Genomic DNA, 23,962 nt, shown 5'->3' with positions numbered 1-23,962 from the left:
ATCACAGTACAGCTGTGTAAACAGAGATCAGTGCCCATAAATTACTCTGGGCAGAGAAAGAGAAGTGAGCTTATCAGAGGCATGTTTTGTTTTGTTTTTTCTCTACAGAGGCATAGTTTGGGGGATTCCTTTTGGAGGTAGGAAGAGCTTTTCTGAGAGGATTGTGTGTGGTGTGTAATCCGTCTCACACAGTCTTTCAGGGGGAGCTCTCTTGGTCCTAGAACACAGCTTGCTGGATTGTGCGTGTGTCGTAAGAACTGACAAGCTATGAGAGAAAGATCAAGATTTGCTGGATGTATTGGTTTGCAAAGTGCAAGGCAAGAAGGGCCATGAATGAGACTGGATTGTAAAGCCTGTAGACCAGAAAGGATACGGTTAAGATCTGGTAAAGGAAAGAAAAGCTGGAAGTTAGATAAGACCTAGAAGGAAGTGTTGGGATTCTAAAGAGCAATCTGTTGGAAAAAGTATTGCCATCAGAGTAGAGAGAGAATTGCTAGGTGGAGAGACCTGTTGAGGAATGAGAGAGATTCTTTAAAGGGGGTTTGAGAACAGACTCAGAGCAGGAGAGTGGAGAGTTTGGTCCTGGGTATGACCTGAAACTGCCACCCTCCTAGGCGTGGTTATTGTGGTGGAGCTACTCGTAGCGGGGTAGTCTCTGTAAGGAAAACCCTTGGTGAAGACCAAGGAAAAGAGATGTGTGGCAGAAATACACCTTAGTGCCACATTGAGAGGAGAGAGTGAGAATGAAATTTTAGAAATGATTGCTTTATAGCAGAAACGAATATAGCAACCTTGAAAGAAAGTTGTAACTTGATCTCAGAGAGTGTCTGAGGTGGTTAAGTAAAATACCTTCTATTGCTGGTCCCATAAGAAGTCAGTAGCAAAGAATATTAACCCCTGTGCTGGAAACTGTAAATGTTTATAACAGAAGCAGCGCCTAAGGAGCCTCATGAGTGAGCAGCTTTGCAAAGACTGTTAAGGTATTGGTGCAAAACAGAGAGTGTGAGCAGTGTGGTACTTTTGCTCTGTGTGTGTCTTGCAAGGCAGAAAAGCTGCTGAAAATAAGTATTTGCAATCTCATTGGTAAAGGGGGTGAGAAATGTTTTGGTTTTTTACCTCCCAGCACTCTTCAGAAATAGTGTGAATCTTTTAGAGAGGAAAATGATAACCACTTGTTAAGACAAAAAAAGATTGTTCTAAAAACTCAGTGTCAGCTATTAAGGCTCTAACTGTAATTGATAGGGTTAATCAAGACAAGCAAATGAAGGCATTTCTTAAGGCATAGGCAGAAAGAATTAAATGTGGCAGGATACAGGCATGTGTTTTAAATGAGAAATCAAGCTTTCCCCCACAAAGGCAGTGTAAATATTCACTAGAGGCTGAAATAAACTATCTACTATGAGTTATAATAGATAGTTTAAGTTGGGAAATGACAGTATAGATGTTTAATATGTATAGCTCCCTGATTTTGGTCTGTTTTGAGGGCAAACAAGAAAACCTGAAAACTGACAATAAACTTAAGAGCTTTAACAGTAACAACTGTTGTAGCTCCTGGTATAGCAAAATACTTTCAAGTTCCAGCAGCTATAGCAGAAGGGGTAAAATTATTTTTAATACTGAATTTGGCTAATATAGTATTTTGGTTACTTCCTTAGCACAAAAGTGCTGGTATAGTTTGGAACTGATATTCATGGGAACAATAGTATTGTTTTATCCAAATACCTTAAAGATTTTGTAATGTCCCAGCATAAAGATATGGACAAAACTTTTTAAATAACAATTCTGAGGGGAAAACTGTCCCTCTAAAAGGAAAAAAAATTTTTAAAAAGGCAATTTTGTTTAAAATGTAACAAGAGTATTAGCATCCCTTGATCTCACATTGGAAATTTTTTTTTGTAAAGGTCCAAATTCCAATTGCCAAAACGGTGCAATGAAGCCGCTGAAAACAGTAAAATAAATGTAAATAATCCTTGTCACTTAATCCTTGTCTTGTATATGTATATATACAAGAAAAAACACCCCAATAATTGTAATAATATGTGCATTGTTACTGCGCATCAGCATTGTAAATTTGTAAATATGAATAATATTTTACTGCATGGAGTTTTCCTTGGCAGGTTTGTGTGTATTTGTTTTCTTTTGCAGAAGCTATAGCTTAAAATTCAATCTAGTAGCAAATGTGACTGATAGACTAGAGGCCTCATTACCATCAACAGCATTTTCTTCACCTAAGCCACAGTTTTATCACCACAGCAAAAATTCTGCTAACAGCATGAAACCTGCCAAGTTTCAAGAAGATCGGTGCAGGGGTTTGGGGGGAACTGTACCCCAAATTCTTGAAAGCCAAACTCATGTCACATCTATGTTACACCACAGGGAGGTCAAAACTGCAGGGCTGGTAGCTCTTACTGAGGCCACAAAGCCTGCCAAGTTTCAAGATGATTGGTGCAGGGATTTGGGGGGAACTTCCCCTCAAGCTGCAGACAAGCAAAACTCATGCCATGGGTGACACTGTGTGTGTTAAGGCGCAGCGGGGTGACAGCTGCAGGGATGGTAGCCCCTGCTGAGGCCATCATGCCTACCAGCTGTCAAGGAGATGGTGCAGGGGGGTTCTGGGGCCCTGCACCCCTAGCTGCTGACAGGCAAAACTGGTGCGAAGACTGTATCTGTCTTGGGGCAGTTGATTGTCTATATTGATTCTTTCCTCTCCTTATCCTGGTTTTGTAGGTGCTAATTGATGCTCGTTAAGTCGTTATGTAATAGCTAGGTCCTGTGTATTGAGCTGGTCCCTGAGTCCCTGGTCCCTGAGTGAATCATGATTGATTGATTGATTGGTAACTGGGAACACAGCAGCTTAGCAGCCAGGCCTGCAGCAGTGTCTCCCCTCCCTGCCCCAAGACAGACACAACCAGTCCCATTGCACCCATGGCACCAGTTTTGCTTATCCATAGCTTGAGGGGCAGTTACCCCCAAACCCCTGCACGGATCTTCTTGAAACTTGGCAAGCTTTGTGGCCTCAGTAAAAGCTACCACTCCTGCAGTTTTGACCCCCCTGTATTGTAACACATAGACCTGAAGGAGTTTTGCTTTCAAGAATTTGGGGTGTCGTTCCCCCTAAACCCCTGCACCGATCTTCTTGAAAATTGGCAAGCTTTATTCTCTCAGTGGAGTCTACCATCCCTGAAAATTTCATCCAAATCAGACAAAAAACAACAAAGTTATAGACATTTTATTGTTTCCCCATTATACCCTATGGCTGGATCTCCGAGGTGGCTCCGAAGCTCTTGGGAAGCTCCGAACCGGTTTGGGAAGCCTAACAAGGCCAGCGCTTCAACCTGGATGTGCTGCTTCAGACCCTGAATCATCCAAAGCTTCTCAGGATCCGAAGCTCTGTCCAAAGCCTCGCACAGCCCTACTAACTGTCTTAGTCCAGTGGTATATGAAATACAACTGGGGAGAAGAATCAAGAATCAAATGTACTCTTTGTATGCTGAATGTGTCAGAGAATGGGTGACATCGTGCCCCAGAACAGTGAGAGAACAACAGCAATTGACCTTCGAGGAAGAACACAGTAATAACCCAGCAAGAGCCAAGAGGACTGGGTGAATTGACAAGACTCTGGAAGATGGGGTGAGACATATCAATTTTGGGTCTTGTTCTGCATGTCATCCTGGAGCATCAGTTTGTCTGATAAGATGGACTGGAAGAAGCCCGGCTCCTACTTGTGATCAACTTGGCTGGCCACTAGCTACTATATATTAGCAGAGAAAGGGGTGGAAAGGAAGATAGAAAGTGGCAGGAAAATAGTAAATTATAGACCTACTTCATATTATTGTGCTTAGGCAAGGATGTATTGTAATCCAGGATTTCAAAAACTAAGATCTAACCTATGAACCATATGAAACTGACATACATGTGGAGTGGTGTAGCTGAGAATTGGAAGAGCAAAGGATGTTTGGATCAGAGATGTCAATTAGAAATGCTCCGTGTACGAGAGAAAGAAAGAATGCCTGCAAGAACTGTCTAAAACTGGTAGTTCCCTGTGGAAAGGAGAGGAATAATAAAGACATTTGGAGGTCAGAAGTGAGGCATTTGGCAGAACTGGTGATGGGGAAGCATGAGCAAGTAAGGCTTGAAACAGCACAAGAAAAGGTACAAGAGAGAGCCATGCAGGAAGACTAAGCAGGTAGCTCAATGAGTCAGGATTGAAAGGTGCTGTCAGAGCTGTGTGGGAAGAATTTACTACTAGGTCAGAATGAAGAAGGCAAGGTTGTAAACATTTTTCTCTGGTCATGTTGTTCTGGAGAGAAAGTAACCATTCTAACTAGAAAAGTCAGTAGACAAAATAAGTACAGGTGTAAAACTCAAAGCTTCTGAAAAAATATATATACATATATAAAATGTGTGTGTGTGTGTGTGTGTGACAGCCTAAACAACAATTTAGACAAGAGCACAGAAGAAGCACTGAAGAGCAAGCCACTGAATTCATTGCTTCCTGACTCCTAAACCTTGCAAGCTCAAACATTTGCAGCTAATATTCTTCTTTAAAAAAAATAGGATACAGAAAAAGCCCTGTTCTTAAAAGAGTTAAAAACTGTGGTAACTGCTTCTGTTTCCCCTCCCCTCCCCCCCCCCCCGTCAATAAATGCAGAAAGCCGTCTTTCTGGTCAAATGAAAATGCAAAATGAAGATAAAAATCATTGAAACCAATCATATTTCACACACACACACACACCTCTCTCCCCTCCCCCTCCAACCAACTACTAAGCAAACTCCTGACTTGACTGGATTAGACAAAGATGCTTCCGTTGCTCACCTACTTCAGCTTACACGATTGGGTAAGAGCACACAGATGGTGGTATTTAAGTTGTTTCTTACAAGAGCTCTGCTATGTCCCTTGCAATAAGAGTAAGGCTGGAGACAACTATGTCAGAGATGGACAGTGAATATCTTTACCCTATGATGACTGGGACCAGCTACGTCGCTTATGATGACTACAGCCTTCCCACTGAGAGTCCTGAGGAAAGCTGCCAGGCTGAGCCTGTGCCACATGCGAACATTTTCCTTCCTCTGCTATATGCCATCATCTTTGTTGTGGGAATTATTGGCAATTCCATCCTGATAGCAGCCCTCTTCAGACGAGGAGTTCAGAGGCTGATTGACGTCTTCATTGTCAATTTAGCTGCCTCTGACTTTGTCTTCCTTATTACACTGCCACTCTGGGTAGACAAGGAGAAGTCAGGAGGCAACTGGAGGTCAGGCTCCTTTCTCTGCAAGGGAAGTTCCTATGTCATCTCAGTCAACATGTATTGCAGTACCCTGCTCCTCACTTGCATGAGTACTGACCGGTACCTGGCCATCATGCACCCCTTTGTTGCCAGAAAAGTGAGAACAAGATTCAATTCCATTGGAATGTGCATCTGCGTCTGGGTGCTGTCCGGCTTCCTGGGGCTGCCAATCCTCCTGACTAGACAACTGGTGCTAGACAAAGAGACTGGCACGTCTCATTGCACAGACAGTGACCTGATGCCCATGAGGTGGATCACATCACTGATCATTTTGATTCTGGCCTTCTTTTTCCCCTTGCTGTGCATCTTGACCTTCTACTGCTCTGTGACAAGGAAGCTCTGCATGCATTATCAGAAATCTGGAAAACATGACAAGAAACTAAGGAAATCCATCAAGATCGTCTTCATTGTAGTGGCTGCCTTTGTTTTCTCCTGGATCCCTTTCAACCTTTTCAAGCTGCTAGCCATCATCTCTCAGCTCCTGGGGCCAAACCTGCTGTGTCTTCCTTACAAGGTTGCCCTGGTGGGTATGCAGGTGAGCGGCCCCTTAGCCTTTGCCAACAGCTGTGCCAACCCTTTCATCTACTACTTCTTTGACTGCTATATCCGTAGAGCCATGATGAGGTGCATATATTCACAAGTGAAAGCTCACAGTGTCAGGAGCAGTTCTGACACTGTGGACACTCGGTTAAGCCATTCCTTATCCTATTTTATTTATGGGGAGGATGCTACCAGGAAGAGGAGACGATCTATGTCCTTCTGACAAGAAACAGGAACTCTGGAGGGTGGCACTTACCTCACAGGTGGTGAGTGAGGTAAGGTCAAAAGAAAATAAGCAAAGAGGGGAAAAAGGCATGAGAGTGAAAAGGACAGAGAACATAACTGGGAAACTGTTAGGTGGCTGCACATTGGATTAGAGAGCATATACTTTCCTGCAGTAAACTATACAACGTGCTTATCTTGAATGTTACACTGTAACTACAGGTTCCTGCAAATTATTGTCATTACCAAGACTAAATCCAAAACTATCAGAAAGGAATATGCATAATGTCTGAATCAAAATCCCAGTGCTCAGTACAAATGCCTACAAAAATAGATCAGATCACTAGATTACAATCTCTTACTCTCTTGTCACGTTGATAAAAGCTTTGAGTTGAAACATGTAGGTTGCTTAGCAAATAATTAATAGATGATGTATTTGGAGTTTTGCTTCTTTTTTGATGTTTTGTTCATGGAATAAATATGAACAAATCAGGATTCTCTCAGAAGGTACTTGATATTCAAAGTTATTTGATGATTTTTATTTTGTATATTTTATTTTTATTTTTGTGTATTTTATTTTGTGTAATACTCATTACCAACATTGACAGATCTTACAATTTCATCATTTAGATTCCTGTTTAGGTGAAAATGTAACTCAAACATCCTGAAAACTGAAAGTCCAGAATGTAACTTAAAAAAACAGATTGATTAGTTGTTGTAATCTCATGATTTTTAGAGAGTCTGTTTGGCAGTTTGGTGATTTTGGAATCCTTGGGTTGGTAACACTGCAGTCCATGATGCAGAAAATCCAATATTGTCTGTTTATTTATCTACAATTGGTCATGAGTTACACAATGTTGTTACTAGCAATCTGCAAAAAATGTCTTGATGCCCACCTTGCTGGGGTCATCTGATCCCAGCAGTCTTTCCTGCCCGAGTGCAGGGGGCTGGACCTGATGATCTGTAAGGTCCCTTCCAGCCCCTGACAGCTATGAAACTATGAAACTATATTCCTCGACTGTAAGAACTGCACTCCTCCAATTAGATTTTTAGTGTGGATGTTCATGAAAAGCAAAATTTACATGTATGTTTTGCAAGCCGTGAAATGCTTCAGATTGGTTTTCTGTGAGCTTTCATGATAAGCCTCATGCAAAGGGGGTACAAAGTTAAAAACATGAATATTACTGGGAGAGAAAAACATTTCCCGCATTTATTCAGCTCTGGGTCTTGATTTTTCCTGGTAGTTAAAACCCTCAGCAATCTTGTAGAAATGTATGCAACAGAGAACTGTGTGGTTTATATTAGAAACAATCTCTTTACAAAAGTACAGGATGTCACAAACTCCACAGTTCACACAGCAAAGGCAGATGAGCTCTGCTGGGCAAGCCAGCAGTGGAGTTCTATACAGACAACTCACTTCATATTTCTCTTTTTCCCTCCTCTGTTTTTCAGCAAATTAAATACCAATCTCTCTTTAAAAAAAAAAAAAAAAAGTGTCATGTTTAGCTAATCAGCACTTGTAATTCTAATTGTAAATCTCTATCAGTTATGTTCATTCAGCTGGGACTGCAACATGCCCCAGCTTTTCTGCTTTTCTGTCAAATGCATACCTTAATGTGTTATTGCTTGTCATAATAAATCTATACCATAAAGCATCCAGCATATGCAATGTGCCTGAGTTCAGACATGGTTTTTCTGAGTTTTTGCGATGTCATCTTTCCTTCTTTCCCTTTAGCCTTTCTAGATCTAAAACAAGTTATTGTGAAACTTACAATACCTTAAGACAGCAGGAGCATCTTATCATCACTATGTGATAAAACAAAATGTTGCAATTCTTGAAGACAGCTGTAACCCTTTAAGGTTAAAGAGAATGTGACTTTGTCACTGGCAAGAGTTATCCTATACATGATTTGTTAAAAGAAAAGACTCTTTTTGCTCTTCTTGTGCTGCACTCAAATACCTGTGAGGGGTTGATTCAGATTTTTTTTTTTTCCTTGCAAAAAAGGAAATGATGTTTTTTCTTAATTTGGGAAAATGCTTGCCAAAAACATGATGCTTTAGCTGTTTAAGGAACTACCTCATGGATCTTCCATTACTTTGACTAGAAAATTTATGGCTAAATCACCTCAGTTGTTCTGAAAGTTTTAACAGCAGAGTATCTTTTCTTATTAGATTTTCACTCTCCTGCCCCTCACTTCTCCCTTTTCATGACATATATTTTCTCTTGTATTGTGTTCATGCCCCTGCTCCCTGGTTGCTTAATTTTACCTCTTATATTTTTCGATTCTTCCTATTCCTCCCAAGGGAAGCCTGAACCCAATAATCCTTTAAATGCATTCCAGTCCTACAGCATTTGAAATGAAACAAAGCATTAGCTCACATTCTGATCCCTAATCAGATTCTACTTTGTAAGAGAAACTCTCTTGAGAGCAGATCTCATCAGATCTCTAATCCACTGAAGTCATCTACTTCACTATGCCAGCTTCCTAAGACAAAGAACTTATTCAGAAGCCTTAAAGTCATAGCTCAGGCCACCTTCATAGCTGATGGCACTACTTTATCAGCAAGTACTGATCAGATTAAATTTATTATGAAAGATTAGGCTAAGCCCTCCAAACCAGGAAACCTATTCATTATATTCCATTACAAATATGCATCATTTTCGCTTACCTAGAGAGGTGGTAGAATCTCCATCCTTGAAGGTTTTTAATGCCCAGCTCAACAAAGCTTTGGCTGGAATGATCTAGTTGGGAATAGCCCTGCTTTGACCAGGGGTTGGACTAGATGATCTCCTGAGGTCCCTTCCAACCCTTATTTTCTATGAGTCTATGATCATGTTTTAAAAGACTTTTACAATACCAGTTATTCCCCTTAACCTAGCTGGAAGAATATCAGTCTCTCTAGAATAAAATTAGACTTTACACAACTGTAATTTAGCTCTGGTCTTTTGTTTTTAATCCGTGAAAGCATAAAAATGGTAGTCAGAATTCATTCTACTGAGAAAATGTACTACAGCCATTTCCCTTAAAACTTCAGGATCTGCCTCTAAAACAACTGAATGAATGTGCTGACCATCACAGAATGGGGCAAACTTATACACAAAAGCTACAGCAAAAGCTTAGTTTAGAAGGATAAAACCGCGAAGGAAATTATTAGTCCAACACAACAAAGTTCTTCATACTTATATTTTATTAGGTGCAAGTGACAAGAGATGTAGTTGGTAGCCATGTTGGTCTGAGACAAAAAGAAATGCAAAACTCTACAACTCTTGGTTCAGAGATGATACCTTTTATTAGAGTTTTGCATTTCTTTTTGTCTCAGACCAACACAACTACCAAATATATCCCCAAAACATGGAAGATGCTGAATTTTAGCCAATTTTGGATTTAACTTCATTGCTGAACAACAAGAAAGGGTTCTACACCTCCCTATCTGGTTGCCATCTGACACTACCAGGGAAGGAATCCTGTCTTATCTGCACAACAAATAGCAACTCACAAAGACACTCTCCTGGACCCAGAGGTAGAGTCTTCCTTCTTCAGCTTCTGTGCAAAAATGAAGTTTATCTCCTACCTATGAGGACTTTTTACCATCTTTAATTTTCCCTGAGCCTGAGGAAGGGCGTGTGAGCCCAAAAGCTTGCAGAAAAAGATATTTTTGTTGCGATTGAGTTGGTCTCATAAAAGGGGTCATCTCTGAACCAAGAGATGCTGTAACAATGCACTTCAAAACTGGTTTCACTCTGACTATTGTGAAACTAATTGTTTTGAAGGTTGCCTTCTGCTTAAACTAGATTTACATTAAGTTACGAAAATAGCAATGCATGAGCAAACATTTCTAGAATTTGGATTAGTTCTGATCATGACTACACACCTGTAGATATCGTTCATGCATAGTGCTGGTAAAAAAGATAAGTTCCTATCTAAAAGGTGTGTATAGTCATGATCAGAACTCAAAACTTCTGACTTCAGTAGGGCTGTGGGATTTCACCTTGGCTTTCAAATCCCAGCTCTGCACAGCACACTTCCTGGATGCAACACACCATAATGTATCTGTGCCTCTACATTTGCGTATGAAGAATGATGATGATAATGCTTGCTGATCTCAGGGGCACTGTGAGGATAAACCTAATAATATTTGCCAGTTATTCTAAATCACCAGTGGTGAGCTCTCTGGACAGTAAATTCTTTGGGGAGAGAACAGTTTTTGTTATATGTCTGTACAGTACCTAGTATAATCAAATACTGGTACACAGAGCTACTGCAATACTTAGAAATACAATTTTTCAGATCATCTTAATCATGAGGATTCAGAAGACCGACATATTCACAAAAAAATGTAAATCTCAGAGTTTCAGGAATTTTAGTGCACAGGATTAAGGATCCAGCATCCCTACTTAGAAGTGAGTTACTGTTACTCTCCAATTTAAAACATTTGGATAGCCCACCAGGAGAGGAGCAACTCCACATGAATTATATACCATTGTAGATTACCATATCATCAAAGCAAACAGTTTGCAACAGCCCATGAAGCAAAATTCACTTGCATAAAAGCTTACACTGAATACTCAGGAATATCACATTATTTAAAAAAAAATGGTTTGTGAGCAAGGAACAGAGCTAATCTCACAATCAATATTTATCACAAGTGGAAAAAAAAAACCCCAAACCCTAACTCATGCTAGCTCATGTAATGGATCCCAAAGCAATTATCATATAAACAGGTATCAAACTTAAAGGGGAGGGGGGAGTAGAAACTATCCTTTATTAGCTCCAATAGCATCATAATCATTATCACAGGGCACATCTACATGAGCTGTTTACTGTGCAGTAGACTAATTAGCTGCACAGTAAACATTGAGCATCTACACATGTGCTCCTTTTAAACTGGAGTAAATTAGTTTATTCAGCAGCAGAATAGTACTTGTAAATACCAGTTCTATCCTGCTGTGGATTTTCTTACTCCACAGTGGCCCATGTTTAGACACTACCCCAGCTGGCTGGGGCAAAAAGGTGCTTCAGTGCATGCCGACTAGCTCTGCGTTGAAGCAACCTCGTGCTCCAGCCAGCCCCTCTGCTGCACACTGGGCCAGGGGGAGCAGCCCTGGGCTGGCAGGCTGACCCGCTGGGCCACCTGCCAACAGGGGCTGCTCCAACCTGCTGTGGTTCTGGGCACACATGAAGAAGTGGCACCTGAAAGCAATAAACTCTGGAGGAATAAGCACCAGAGTTTATTCATGCATGTTAATTTCACATGTAGACACACCCAAAGAGTATCTAGTTAGTACACTGTGGGCGCATCTACACAACGTCCTATGGCAACGCAGTGACCTACCACCTTATTGTAAGGCACGCTATGGTGACACAGCTGGCAAATCTGGCCGTGCGCCATGCACATGGCACAGTAACAACCCGTACTGCACCATCCTTTAGTACTTCCAAAAGGAAGTACTAAAGCATGGTGCCATAGCAACATCACCATATGGTGATGTGTAGATGCACCCTGTAATCACCATTTCAGGTTCAATAGCAACTACAGTGCCTACCATTTTTTTCAGTGCAGACATCATAATATAATGACATTATCTCGCCAACAGAAGCACAAATCAACACAGAGATACACAGATCTTTTCACAGGAGACTAAAGGAATGGGGCACCCAAATCTCAATGAAAGTCAAAGGGTTTTAGACACCAATTTCCCTTAAACTACTGTGTAAATCCCATGTAAAGAGTAGGAATTTATAACAAATAGAGAACAAGAGTGCAGAAAGGCACAAAAAAAAAGGAATAGGAAGAACAAGGAGCCTCAAACAGTATTGGCTCCTAGAAGTAATAACTAAGAGGAGGACCAATTTCTACCTGGATGCCTACAAGAAACTGCCCATTAACAGTGGCCAAACAGCTTAGCCAAACAGAGAGCCACTTGAAAGTGCTGATATTTGTTTTAATGTTAACTGTAGGATTTTTCCTTCTCTCCCATCTTTCAGTCTTGCTTGCCATAGATTGTAAAGGCTCCAAAGGCAGCAACTGCACCTTTTGCTTATTAATCATCACAATCTCACATTTCAAGGAAAAAAAACAGGTTACAGAGAAGACTTGGAGCCAACAGCTCCTGTCACTACTCCTTATTGGACTCAGCTACTTTCCATGTGTCCTAAAATGTCTGGGATTGTATGAGAGGCATCCCAGTAAAATAGCTTAGAAGCCAAGTGAACAAAGAACGTTTCTGTCTTCACAATGGCAGGGCATTGGCAGTGCCCTCATCTCCCCTGCTTCCTCTGCAGCACATAGAGTGTTTTTTGTGTTTCATGTTCCCCAATACCCAACACAGAAAGTTTGAAGCAGTTATTTTGGGGACTCTTTCAATTAATGATTGCTTGTGAATGCACAGGACAGGATTCAATGACCCAGGGGGCCTGTTTCAGTCTTATGTTCCTATGTTTTAAACCTGAATTGCTCTTTGGTATGGGGGGGGGGTGCAAAACTGAGATTTTCTAGTAGCCACTAATGATTTCAAATGTCTCAGTTTCTGAGCATTGAGGCTGACATCTCTGAGAAGGAAGTGACTTTCAGAAAGTGCTGAGTATGCACTCTCTGAAGGTCAGGTCCTTGAAAGATATCTGAAATGGGGCATCAATAAAAAAGAAGCATCCAAACCCTGAAAATATGATGTGTTTTCTTCTTCCAATAAAAACAATTTGGTCAATATTTTAATTCTAATATAATAAAGGGCTTAGTCCTTCTGTCTGTCTGTCTGTCTGTCTGTCTGTCTGTCTGTCTGTAACACTCTCGGAGCAGTCTGACTGGTTACTGAAACAACCAATCAGAGTGCTCCAACAGCATCCCGGACAGAAGGTGGCGGCATGGCGGAGCACCACCATGACGGCAGGGATGGAGGGGATGGAGCAGGAGGGCAAGACCAGCGCTGCTGGCCTCTTCCCTCCCTCCTCCCCCCTCACCCCCCCCCGGCGCTCCCTGGAGGTGGCAGCAGCACAGGGTGCTGGCCGAGGGGGGCAGAGGGGGTGGCAGGGTAAGCTCCCCCCCAACTCCTGGGAAATGGCAGTGGCGCTCTGTCCCCACTCCCCACCCCCATCATTCCTGACAGGCAATTAGCTAGTTAATGATATAAAATCTATGGTTACACAAGGGATGCCCTTTTGTTTTTTCCCTCAGTCTGAGGCAAAGGTAAACCAAATTGTGAAACTGTGTGACACCCTGGTGAGTAAAAGAATGAAACTGGGTCAGTGGTTTTAATTTCAGTCCAATCCCTGTAGCACTGGTAGAAAACAAATTGTTTTGTCCATGAAGCAAGATTTAGAAAGAAAGTGCAATATTTGCAGCCAGGATGCACTCAGGGCATTTGCCATACAGTCACATGCAACTGCTTAACAGCACACTCAATTTTCTCCTGTATGTGGATTTAAAAAACTGCATAACCAACCACATGATTACCCTCAATGCCCATCTTCCCTGCCACTCAGTCCTCCCCACTCCAACAGAACCACACAAACATTTACCTACACCCTCACAAACCACTGAATCATTTTCGTGAGACAAGAGAAAACACTCAAGTACTCTACAGTGAGGCTGTCCAACTTCTAAGTGACTGGGGATCATATGCCTCACAGACCACACTAGCAGGGGAATCATGACCCACAGACCACACCAGTAGGGATCATGGGCTTCCAGGCTGCACGCCACATGGATGCCCCCAATGCACCATGCACCCACACCTCCCCCTACTGTATTATGTGCCTGTATGCACCCTGCCACACTGCTGAAAAGATCCCGCATGGATGCTCCCTCTCCCACTACTGCACAACACAGATGCCCCACTGCCTCACCACACAGCATCAGACTCATCCTGAGTGTCCCAGCACTGTGCCATACCACACCACATCCCCCCTGTGGGAGGCACAGAATGTGGAAAGCCAGAAGACAGAAGGGAAGCCCAGAGACACCAGCTGCTGTTGCAGCTGGAGCAACAGGGGAGTCATGGCCAGGCAGGAGCCTGGGGGCTGTGATTTAACCCCTCACAGGCCACTAGTTGGACGCCTACACTCTGCATAGAACACAGCTTGAATACTTTGATACATACAAATAAGAGGAAAAGACTGCAGCAGATAATGCTCATTCAGAGCAAGAGAGGATGCAGGGGACAACAGAGAGCATTTTAAGAGCCCTAGTATAAATGCATTTTTCTAGCTAAAATGAATATCTAATTATGAGCAATTATAAGAGGAGATGCTAAGAAGACACATCACTTATAGGAAACAAAAGAGAAGGCTGCCAGAAGAACTTGTATCTAGATGTTCTTTATTCTTTGTGTTAACAGAATAGCCTCATGCTGTTAGATGTTGTACACAGACACTAAGGCTGCATCCAGATGAGCAGGGATATGCACTTGCAGCACCAAAAGTAGCAGTGGCACAAATGTGTGGCACTACTTTGTGCCTCAGTGCATGCCCCTGCACATGAGTTTTATCCAAGGACACATTTTCCTGCTTTAGGCAAACTGCCCTTGCCCAGCTCCTCCTAGTTCCTGTTGTGCTGGAGCAGCAGGGTCACAAATGGAGCAGTAGAGATGCTCTGGCCAGAAGTGAGAGCATTTCACTAGAGGACCAAGCTTCTGTTTCTTCTGGCACACGCTATTTTTCCATGGTCTGAGCTGCTTTTTCTGGGGGTGGGGTTCCACTACCAGTTTTGCCCCAGCACTGTAAATTTGCACAGCAAGGCACACTTTAATGTTCCATGCATGCAGTTTGTAGTGCCACAAACCATACATGCCTGCTTGTCTGGATGCAGCCTTAGAAACAGTTTCAGCTTTGGGCACTTAACAGACAAAGCCACAGAGAAATGATATGAGTTGTCCAAGGTTACCTAGCAGGCTTGCAGTAAAGGTGTAACTCAAATCCAGATCTCCTGACTCCCATCTTGGTGCTTTACCCACCAGCCCACACTGCCTCTGAGAACAATTAGTTCATAAGCACTGATTCCACCCAGTTGCCACCCAGTTGCCAGGCAGATTATAATGTATCAAATGATTATCAAATGATACATTATAATCTGCCTGGCAACTGACTCCCCAGCCCAGCCCCTGGCTTCTTTACTTTTCGTTCCATCCAGGAAGAGCACACACCAACTGCTGAAACTTCCTTAGCCTGACGAAGGGTTTTTGAACCCGAAAGCTTGCTTAATAACTATTCTCCAACTATTTGGGTTGGTCTAATAAAATATATCAAATTCACCCGAGGAACCTTGTCTGCCTATATCCTTAGACCAACATGGCTACAACCTAAACCCATGCTCTGATATAGAAAGTTGAACAATTTTAAAAGGCAAAAAGCCAAATACATTAACAACAAACATCTGATGAATCAGGCTAGCACTCGGAAAGAGAAAATATTCTAAGGCAATTACCAAATGAGAGATGACTTAATCTGGGTCTTTCTGATAAGCAAGAGGGACAAAAATGTTCCTGGACAATTCCTTCTCTCATAGACAAACAGCCTCTAACAGTCAGGGCTCTATCAGAGCAATTGAAAGCACAGGCTGGAGGCCTTGTGCACTTAGTCACTTTGTAGCCCAGCTCCATGTCATTGCTACATGAAACTGCTGAGACATTTGGAAGTACATGAAAGGGAGATTGTGATCTTCTGTGTCTGCTCTTTATTCCAGTTTCATGTCCAGTTACCAGTAGTTATGGATTCTAACATTACCTTTACCTCTACTTTCACTCACGGAAACTGTTGAAGTCAGTGGGCAAAATGCTGCTTCCAGAGAAGTCAATGGGAGTGGTATATCCTTAATTGCACTACTGGCCTTGCCCCCACCTCCCCCCAGCCCAGCTCCTTGGAGGTGGCAGTGGCACTGGCCAGCTCCGTCCCCTGTCATGATGATGCTCTGCTCCTGGCGGAGGTGGACGGAGGAGATGGACTGGCACGGTGGAGCACCATGATGGTGGGTGTAGTAAAAAGACGTTAGCCCCCATAATTTTGCAGTAATGCTTGAGCAACAACCATATGATAGAAGTGTCTTATGACCATCTTATGACCCTTTTGTGTAAAGATCAGGAGGTCTAATGTCCAAGCTGTGGTTCTTACTGCTTGCCTTGCATTTTGAAATCATCTCTGTCCAGTGCCTTAAGGTTACGTTAAGATAAGAAGTTACTAAAGTTTAACTAACTTTGTTGAAATTGCTCTTTTCTTCTGAGCATGCTGCAATTCTACCTTTGAGTGCGCACGTACTAACCCTGATAAGTCACATTAACCAATAACTAGTTAAGTACAGCCTACAAGATAAGACGTCACAATTAGGAACTGGTACTGCAGCCAATAAACTTCTAGTACGTCAAGACTCTGTTGAATGTAAGCTATAAAAATGTGATTCCAGGCCGGACTCATCGTTGGCCCTGATTTGAGCTCTCTGCTCCTCGGTCGAACTGTTTGCAAACAATAAACCTAGATGGACCCAGCCTGTATGTGTGACTCTTTCCTTGAGGGTAATTGAACAAGCCTCCAGGGGAACGAAACTAGCTGTTTTGGCAACAATTTGGCGAGCCAGCCAGGAGCCCTCTGGACTACTTCAGGGCACGACGAGATCGGCAAAGGGGAGTCGTGAAGTGGCCACCGGACTGATCTTGGAGTCCGTCACGACCCCCGGGTCCGTGAGTCGGGCACCTGAAAGGTCAAAGGCACTCCTTTGAACGAGTCATCCAGGCTGAGTGGGTCCGAAGAGACGGCGCCAGGGGTCCAGCAGAGTGAGTATTCGCTTTCCTTGTGTCAATTGAATGGTCTCTAAGGGAATTTGGGGAGCCCTGAGGATTTAAGTGTTGGTTTTGGTATCCAGCATATTGGTCTGGATTTTGGATCCGGGGAATCCCTTTAGAAAAATGAGCCGCTGACCAAGTCTGAGACTATAGCTGCGCCTAACCGCACCGATTCTGCCCAACAAGGTAGAGTCGAACGCAAGGGGGCTCAGCTGGAACCTCGTGACTCAGTGGACAGGGACCTGAGTGCATTTGTATATTGGTAGACACAATGGGTTTGGGTAGCTCCCGAGAAGAAGATTCTGCTTCCCCATTAGGATGCATGCTGAGGAATTTTGGTAAATTTAAGGGAGACTATGGAATAGAAATGACACAAGATGACTTGATTATATTTTGTCAGAAGGAATGGCCCACTTTCGGGGTTGGATGGCCAGAAGTTGGTTCTTACAATGTAAAATTAGCTAATGCAGTTTCAAATGTGATAACCCGGGACGGCCACTGGGATCAGTGGCCGTATATAGATTGTTGGATAAGTGCTATAATGAATCCTGTTCCCCCATGGGTTCAGAAGTGTAAAAAGAAAATGTGTAAGATGTTATTGGCAAAAGACACTGGGAGAACAGCCCAAGTCCTTCCTGATTCTGGTAGTGAGGGAGATCTGATTCAGGGACCAGGACACAGAGTTAGAACTGAGTCACCTGTCAGCCCCAGTTCCAGGAGTCAGGAGTCACCATCATCATCTCAGATGGACTCTAGCCCCAGCTCCAGGAGCCAGGAATCATCACCATCATCCTCATCATTCCAAGAGGATCCTGACTTGTTGGGCAGGGAGAGGTCAGAAAGTCCCTCAGTAGTACCCCTAACTGGCCTCGGGGTTTCAGGAGAAAAGAAGGGAAAAGACCCAGAGAATCTCCCACCAACAGCTCCCCCTTATGAGGAAACGGACAGCTTCCCAGAGGGGCTGGCTCAGCTCAAATCAGCGTTAAAGCTCGTGGAATCCTGGCATGATAAAATCCCCCGGAGTTCCCATAACAAGAACCTCAATTACAATTGTCCCATGAGACAAGTAGTGACTCCAGGAGAAGGGGGGGGAACAACCTTCGTTTACGTACCCTTTCACACGTCAGATTTGTTTAATTGGAAGAATCAAAATCCTTCTTTTAGAGAAGACCCCGATAAGATGCAAAATCTGTTTCAGTCAGTAGGGCAAACCCACCGTCCTACCTGGGCTGATGTTCAAATGATGCTGCATACCCTCCTGACCTCTGAGGAAAGGCGGATGGTACAGGGAGTAGCGGATAAGATAGCTGAGGAGCGGGTAGTAGCCCCTGGAGGGGACCTGCGTGCTGTATGTCCTATTGAGAGTCCCAATTGGGATAACGACTCAGAGGAAGGGAGAGATCTGAATCGTCAATGTCTGGGGATTATAGTAGAAGCTCTGGGTAAGGCAGTACCACGGGTACCAAACCTCTCCAGGATATGCGAGGTCCGCCAAGGAAAGAATGAATCTCCCTCAGCCTTCCTCGAGCGGTTGTATGATGCCTTTAAGAAATTTAGTGAAATAAACCCTGAGGCTTCAGAAAATTACCGCATGGTGAATATGCTGTTTTTTGGGCAGGCGGCCCCAGATATAAGGAAGAAGTTGCAAAAAGTTGAAGGAGGACCAGGGAAACCCCTTTCAGAGCTAGTGGAAATTGCGTATAAAGTCTATGGGAACCGGGATCAAATAGCAGAAAAGGAGGAGGAGAAGCGTGGACAGAAGCAAATGGCCATGCTAGCAGCCGCCTTAAGCAAGAGTACTAATGGCAATGGAGGATAGAAAGGGCAACCAGAGGGGGGGGCAGAAGAAAGGAAGAGGTCAGCCGCAGCTGGATGAATGTGCATATTGCCGGGAAAAAGGACATTGGAAAAAAGATTGTCCTAAGCTACAGGATAAAAAGAGGGAAACCCAACGAGGGGACCGCCAGATGCTAGCAGAATCCTCAGGAGAAGATTCTATCTGAAGGGTCCAGGGATTCAAGGCCACCGCCCTACAGGCAAACGCCCGGAAGGATCCCATGGTACAGATTAGGGTAGGTGGCAGAGATTATGAGGCCCTAGTGGATACTGGGGCCACCTTTTCAATGATTCCTGTGAAACCCCCTTTAGCTAAAGGAAGCGGAAAGTATGTAACGATAGAAGGGATAGAGGGAAGACGGATCAGATTGCCTGTATATAAGCCCCTCCTCACGAAGATTGGGAATAATAAACTGGAGCATGCATTTGTAGTATCACCTGCCTGCCCAGTAGCACTATTGGGACGGGATTTGCTAACAAAACTGCAAGCGGAAATCTTCTTCCGTGAAGATCAAATCGTAGTGCAATTACCGGTAAAGCAAGGCTCAAACTACCAGATGGCTTTACGGACAGTTGAGACAAGATCAGAACCCAAAGGGATTGAGATTTTAGAAAATGTGGATCCCTGTGTATGGGTAGACGGAACTCCTGCCCGAGCAAAATATGTACACCCTGTAAAAATTCCCCTGAGGGAAGGAGAAGGTCCTGTGTGTGTCAAACAATATCCTCTGAAGAAAGCCACTCGAATAGGCTTGAAGCCACTAATTGAAAAATTTAAGAGGTATGGGTGGTTAATAGAGGGATCATCCCCCTTTAACACCCCAATCTTGGGTGTACCCAAAGCAGATGGAATCTCTTTTAGGCTGGTACAAGACTTAAGGGCCATAAACAAAAAGATTTTAGTGGACCACCATACAGTCCCAAATCCCCACACCATCTTAACCCAGGTTCCAGCGGATGCTGAGGTATTCTCTGTGCTAGATTTAAAAGATGCTTTCTTCTCTATTCCACTACATGAAGATAGTCAGAAATTGTTTGCCTTTGAATGGGATGGGAGCTGACATGGAGATACACACTCCACATGGGGTTCCCCAGATTCTCGGAGGAGAAGGAGGGAAATTTTTGAACCCCTCCAGACAATCGAGATATGAAATCTTTCTTTTATCTAATCCAGGTCTTACCTTCAAGCACAGCACAGCCTTAAATCCAGCGACTCTACTGCCAGAGCCGGGGCCTCCGGGTCATGATTGTTTAGAAGTATTGACACAGACAGCACTAATTCGTCCTGATTTGAACGATGACCCAATTGAGAACCCGGAGGAGGAATTCTTTGTAGATGGTTTGAGCAGTGTGATACAGGGTGTGCAATATACCGGATGTGCTGTGGTGACATTGACAGAAACGGTATGGAAAGAAAAGCTCCCTGCGACATGGTCAGCACAGGCAGCGGAGCTCATGGCCCTAACTTGTGCACTAGAATTGGGAAAAGATAAAAGGGTAAACATTTTTACAGACTCACGTTATGCCTTTGCCACTGTTCATGCCCATGGGTTGTTGTGGAAAGAGTGGGGATTCATCACGGCCTCTGGACAAAAGATTGCCAATGGCCCACAAATAATAATGTTATTGGAAGCCCTCCGGCTACCAAAGGAGGTGGCCGTGGTACATGTAAGAGCCCATGGCAAGGCTGCAGATGAACGCCAGAAAAGGGGAAATGCAAAGGCTGACATGGCAGCTAAAGAGGCAGCACAAACAGGAGGAGAGGCAGCGTTCCAGGGCACGGCCCATGAAGTGTCTTCCTATTTAGAAAATTGTGAAGTAAAATATGGTCCAGGGTCAGATAAGCTAGCCGCTGAACTCAAGGCTAGTAAAAATTCACAGGGATGGTGGATCGTACCGGGAGGGAAAGTGTTGATACCTCGAGCCCTGCTGGGAGAGATACTCCACCGATTGCATTCTTCCACTCACATGGGAAGCACAGCAATGGGAGATTTGTTGACTCGTCAAATGGTAGCCCCCGGACTTTATTTGGATGCCCAGAGAGTGGTCTCTCAGTGTCCGACTTGCCAGAAGGTGAATCCAAAATCTGCCAGACCACCAGCTCCCATGGGAGGAAGACCGTGGGCTCAATATCCTGGACAAGCTTGGCAGATTGATTTTGCTGAACTTCCTAGATCCGGCCGATACCATTACCTGTTGGTACTAGTTGACCAGTTAACTGGGTGGGTGGAAGCGTACCCCACGAGAACAGCTACCGCATTTACAGTAGCACGGGTGCTACTCCACGAGATAATACCCAGATTTCTGTTACCTGAGTCTATTGAGTCAGATCAAGGCAGTCATTTCGTGGGGAAAATAGTACAGGAAGTGTCCAAAGCTTTAGATATCACTTGGAAACTCCATGCTCCATGGAGACCCCAGAGTTCAGGCCAGGTGGAATGCATGAATAGGACACTGAAGGCTATGTTGACAAAAATTTGTATTGAGGCTCATTTGAAATGGCCACAGGCACTCCCACTGGCTTTAACTTGTATTCGTAGTACACCACGTAGGGGAATTAAATTATCACCTTTTGAATTGATGTTTGGTATGCCTCCCAGGGTCTTGCCAGCAGGATGGAGGGAACTAGTTACTGTAGAACTTGGTAAATCTGAAATTTGGAAACACGTTATTGCCTTGCAGTCTGTTTTGTCTTCTCTACACAGGTTTGCTGCATCCTTCCAGAGCCTTCCGCTTGATGCACCAGCCCACAACTTCAAACCGGGTTACCAGGTCCTGGTACAGAAGTGGAAAAAAGATCCTCTTGCGGAAAAGTGGGAAGGACGCTATCAGGTGTTGCTGACTACGCACACGGCTGTCCGCTTATCAAACAGCGACAAGTGGACCCACTATTCAAGAGTGAAGCCTTTTCATCCGGAGGACACCAACTCCCAGGGTGTGGTCACTCCGGAAGCTGACAACACCCGGGAACAAGAAGCCGACAAGTGGACAAGTGAACCAGTAGGAGATCTGAAGTTACGCTTACACAAATGTGGACTCTAATCTATTTTTTTGGCTACCGTGCATCATGACCCTTCTGAAACGGACTGTTCGATCAGTTGTTAACCGTGAAATGTTTGTACACTATCAGAAATTGGCTATCGCAGACACTTATTAAAAATTTAGAGTAAGAAAGCATCTGAGGGGGGAGTTGTAGTAAAAAGACGTTAGCCCCCATAATTTTGCAGTAATGCTTGAGCAACAACCATATGATAGAAGTGTCTTATGACCATCTTATGACCCTTTTGTGTAAAGATCAGGAGGTCTAATGTCCAAGCTGTGGTTCTTACTGCTTGCCTTGCATTTTGAAATCATCTCTGTCCAGTGCCTTAAGGTTACGTTAAGATAAGAAGTTACTAAAGTTTAACTAACTTTGTTGAAATTGCTCTTTTCTTCTGAGCATGCTGCAATTCTACCTTTGAGTGCGCACGTACTAACCCTGATAAGTCACATTAACCAATAACTAGTTAAGTACAGCCTACAAGATAAGACGTCACAATTAGGAACTGGTACTGCAGCCAATAAACTTCTAGTACGTCAAGACTCTGTTGAATGTAAGCTATAAAAATGTGATTCCAGGCCGGACTCATCGTTGGCCCTGATTTGAGCTCTCTGCTCCTCGGTCGAACTGTTTGCAAACAATAAACCTAGATGGACCCAGCCTGTATGTGTGACTCTTTCCTTGAGGGTAATTGAACAAGCCTCCAGAGGAACGAAACTAGCCGTTTTGGCAACATGGGGACACAGGGGATGGCCTCGCCCCCCTGCTCCGTCCCCACCATCATGGCGGCACTCCGCTATCCCACTCCATCCCTGCCATTCCCTCTGGCCCTGGAGGTGGAGGTGGCTAAGTGTATACGTATACATAAAGCTTCTAGATCTATATAATATTTATATATGCACAATCTATATATTCAGACTCAAAAGTTGCATGTGTGTGTATGTGTCTGTGTGTATGACACATACACACTACTTTTGAGCCTGAGTCAGACAGCCAGGACACAGGGTTGAAAATGTGGAAAGTACAGATGTAGTCTGCAGAAAAAGGGGAAATCTAAGAAAGACCATACCGAACTTAGCCACTGCTTTTCTCTCAAAACAGTTCAAGAATGCTGCACAGACATAATGATCAGGATATGGTTCCCTTCCCACTTTGATGAAGGGCATGTGGGATGCAATGTGAGGCAGCATCTTAGCTTTTTTTCTTGAGAGGAATGTGATCAGTCAAGGGAAAAGGTCAAAGGCCTGCCTCAGCCTAGGGGTCACACACAAGGGAGAGATGTCGCATCACACCTAGATGACTTTGCTCCAGAGCTGGAATGATCGTGCAACACTTACAACTGCATTGACTGGAGGCAGCCTTTGATATGACTAGTCCATGGCTCAAATTTACACCTCTGGATCCATAGTGATACCTCACTCACCCTGTTCTGGGCCCCTCTAGTCAGGGGGAAAGAAAGAAATAACTGTTGGTTATTTTTCCCCTAATTAGAAAGGAAGTAGGTCACAGAGGGAACTTGTGGTAGCACAGCATTCCCTTGGAGGCTGATAACATCAGCAGAAAACAGACCACAGCACTAAGGCACAGGTGGCCTCCTTGGTGGCAAACGGCCTTGGTTCAACTGAAGAACTTAAGATCCACTATGGGTATGTCTCTAGTGCAATTAGGAGTGACTGTAATCACTCAGGTAATCATTTCCCTGCTATATTCAATCTAGCTAGCAAAGGTAATATGAAAACACAGCAGCAGGGCCTGCAAGCACGTAATATATAGGTCTTCTTGGGACTCAGAGCTCAAGAAAGATTAGGTATCTTTGTTTTAGTTAGTCTATAAGGTATATCTCTGCCCTGACTCTGCCAAACTTGGGTCTCCAGCCTGCTTTGAGGCTCATACTTCCACTTCTTCATAATAGGTACTTACCAGAGCAAGCTAATTTAGAAGACAGGCCTACTTAATGTTCACACCTTCAATTGTGGGGCTCCCCGGTTTGGAAGGTCAAATACTCTTCCACTTTTAGGAAAAGGGAAGGGTTTATTCTTTGTTCCACTATAGAACAATCAGATAGAAACTTTCAGTGGGGAGAACCTGAAAAAGGATACATTTGTTCTACCCTTCAAAAATAAAACTCCACCTTTAAGCCCAAAGCCTGGCATGAAATCAAAGCGTCTGAGACAGTTCTGAAGAACTGAAAAAGGAAGATTAGAAAGGAAACAGGATCTGTGCTACAGAGCACACACTAGAATATTTACTTTCAGTCTTGCAAGAAAA

At 43.7% G+C, this 23,962-nt stretch overlaps 2 protein-coding genes across 2 annotated transcripts; both read left to right on the top strand.

The window, feature by feature from the left end:
* The first annotated feature begins 4,927 nt into the window (after positions 1 to 4,927).
* Positions 4,928 to 6,543, top strand: GPR15 (G protein-coupled receptor 15). Its single transcript, XM_006275101.4, has one exon. The coding sequence runs from the start codon at positions 4,936 to 4,938 to the stop codon at positions 6,049 to 6,051; it is 1,116 nt and encodes a 371-aa protein (XP_006275163.4). The 5' UTR covers positions 4,928 to 4,935; the 3' UTR covers positions 6,052 to 6,543.
* Positions 6,544 to 16,815: 10,272 nt separating this feature from the next.
* LOC132247694 (uncharacterized) lies at positions 16,816 to 22,360 on the top strand. Its single transcript, XM_059720463.1, has 2 exons — positions 16,816 to 20,151; positions 21,360 to 22,360. The coding sequence occupies exon 1, from the start codon at positions 17,090 to 17,092 to the stop codon at positions 18,635 to 18,637; it is 1,548 nt and encodes a 515-aa protein (XP_059576446.1). The 5' UTR covers positions 16,816 to 17,089; the 3' UTR covers positions 18,638 to 20,151; positions 21,360 to 22,360.
* The last annotated feature ends 1,602 nt before the right edge of the window (positions 22,361 to 23,962 follow it).

The sequence above is a fragment of the Alligator mississippiensis genome, chromosome 1, assembly GCF_030867095.1.
Source record: "Alligator mississippiensis isolate rAllMis1 chromosome 1, rAllMis1, whole genome shotgun sequence".
Classification (NCBI taxonomy): Eukaryota; Metazoa; Chordata; order Crocodylia; family Alligatoridae; genus Alligator; species Alligator mississippiensis.
The sequence above is the reverse complement of the archived record's forward strand: the minus strand, read 5'-3'. Positions and strand labels throughout refer to the sequence as shown.

Bases quoted from the DNA above. Each gene is read 5' to 3' on its own strand.
- GPR15 (XM_006275101.4), top strand. From the start codon at position 4,936: ATGGACAGTGAATATCTTTACCCTATGATGACTGGGACCAGCTACGTC.
- LOC132247694 (XM_059720463.1), top strand. From the start codon at position 17,090: ATGGGTTTGGGTAGCTCCCGAGAAGAAGATTCTGCTTCCCCATTAGGA.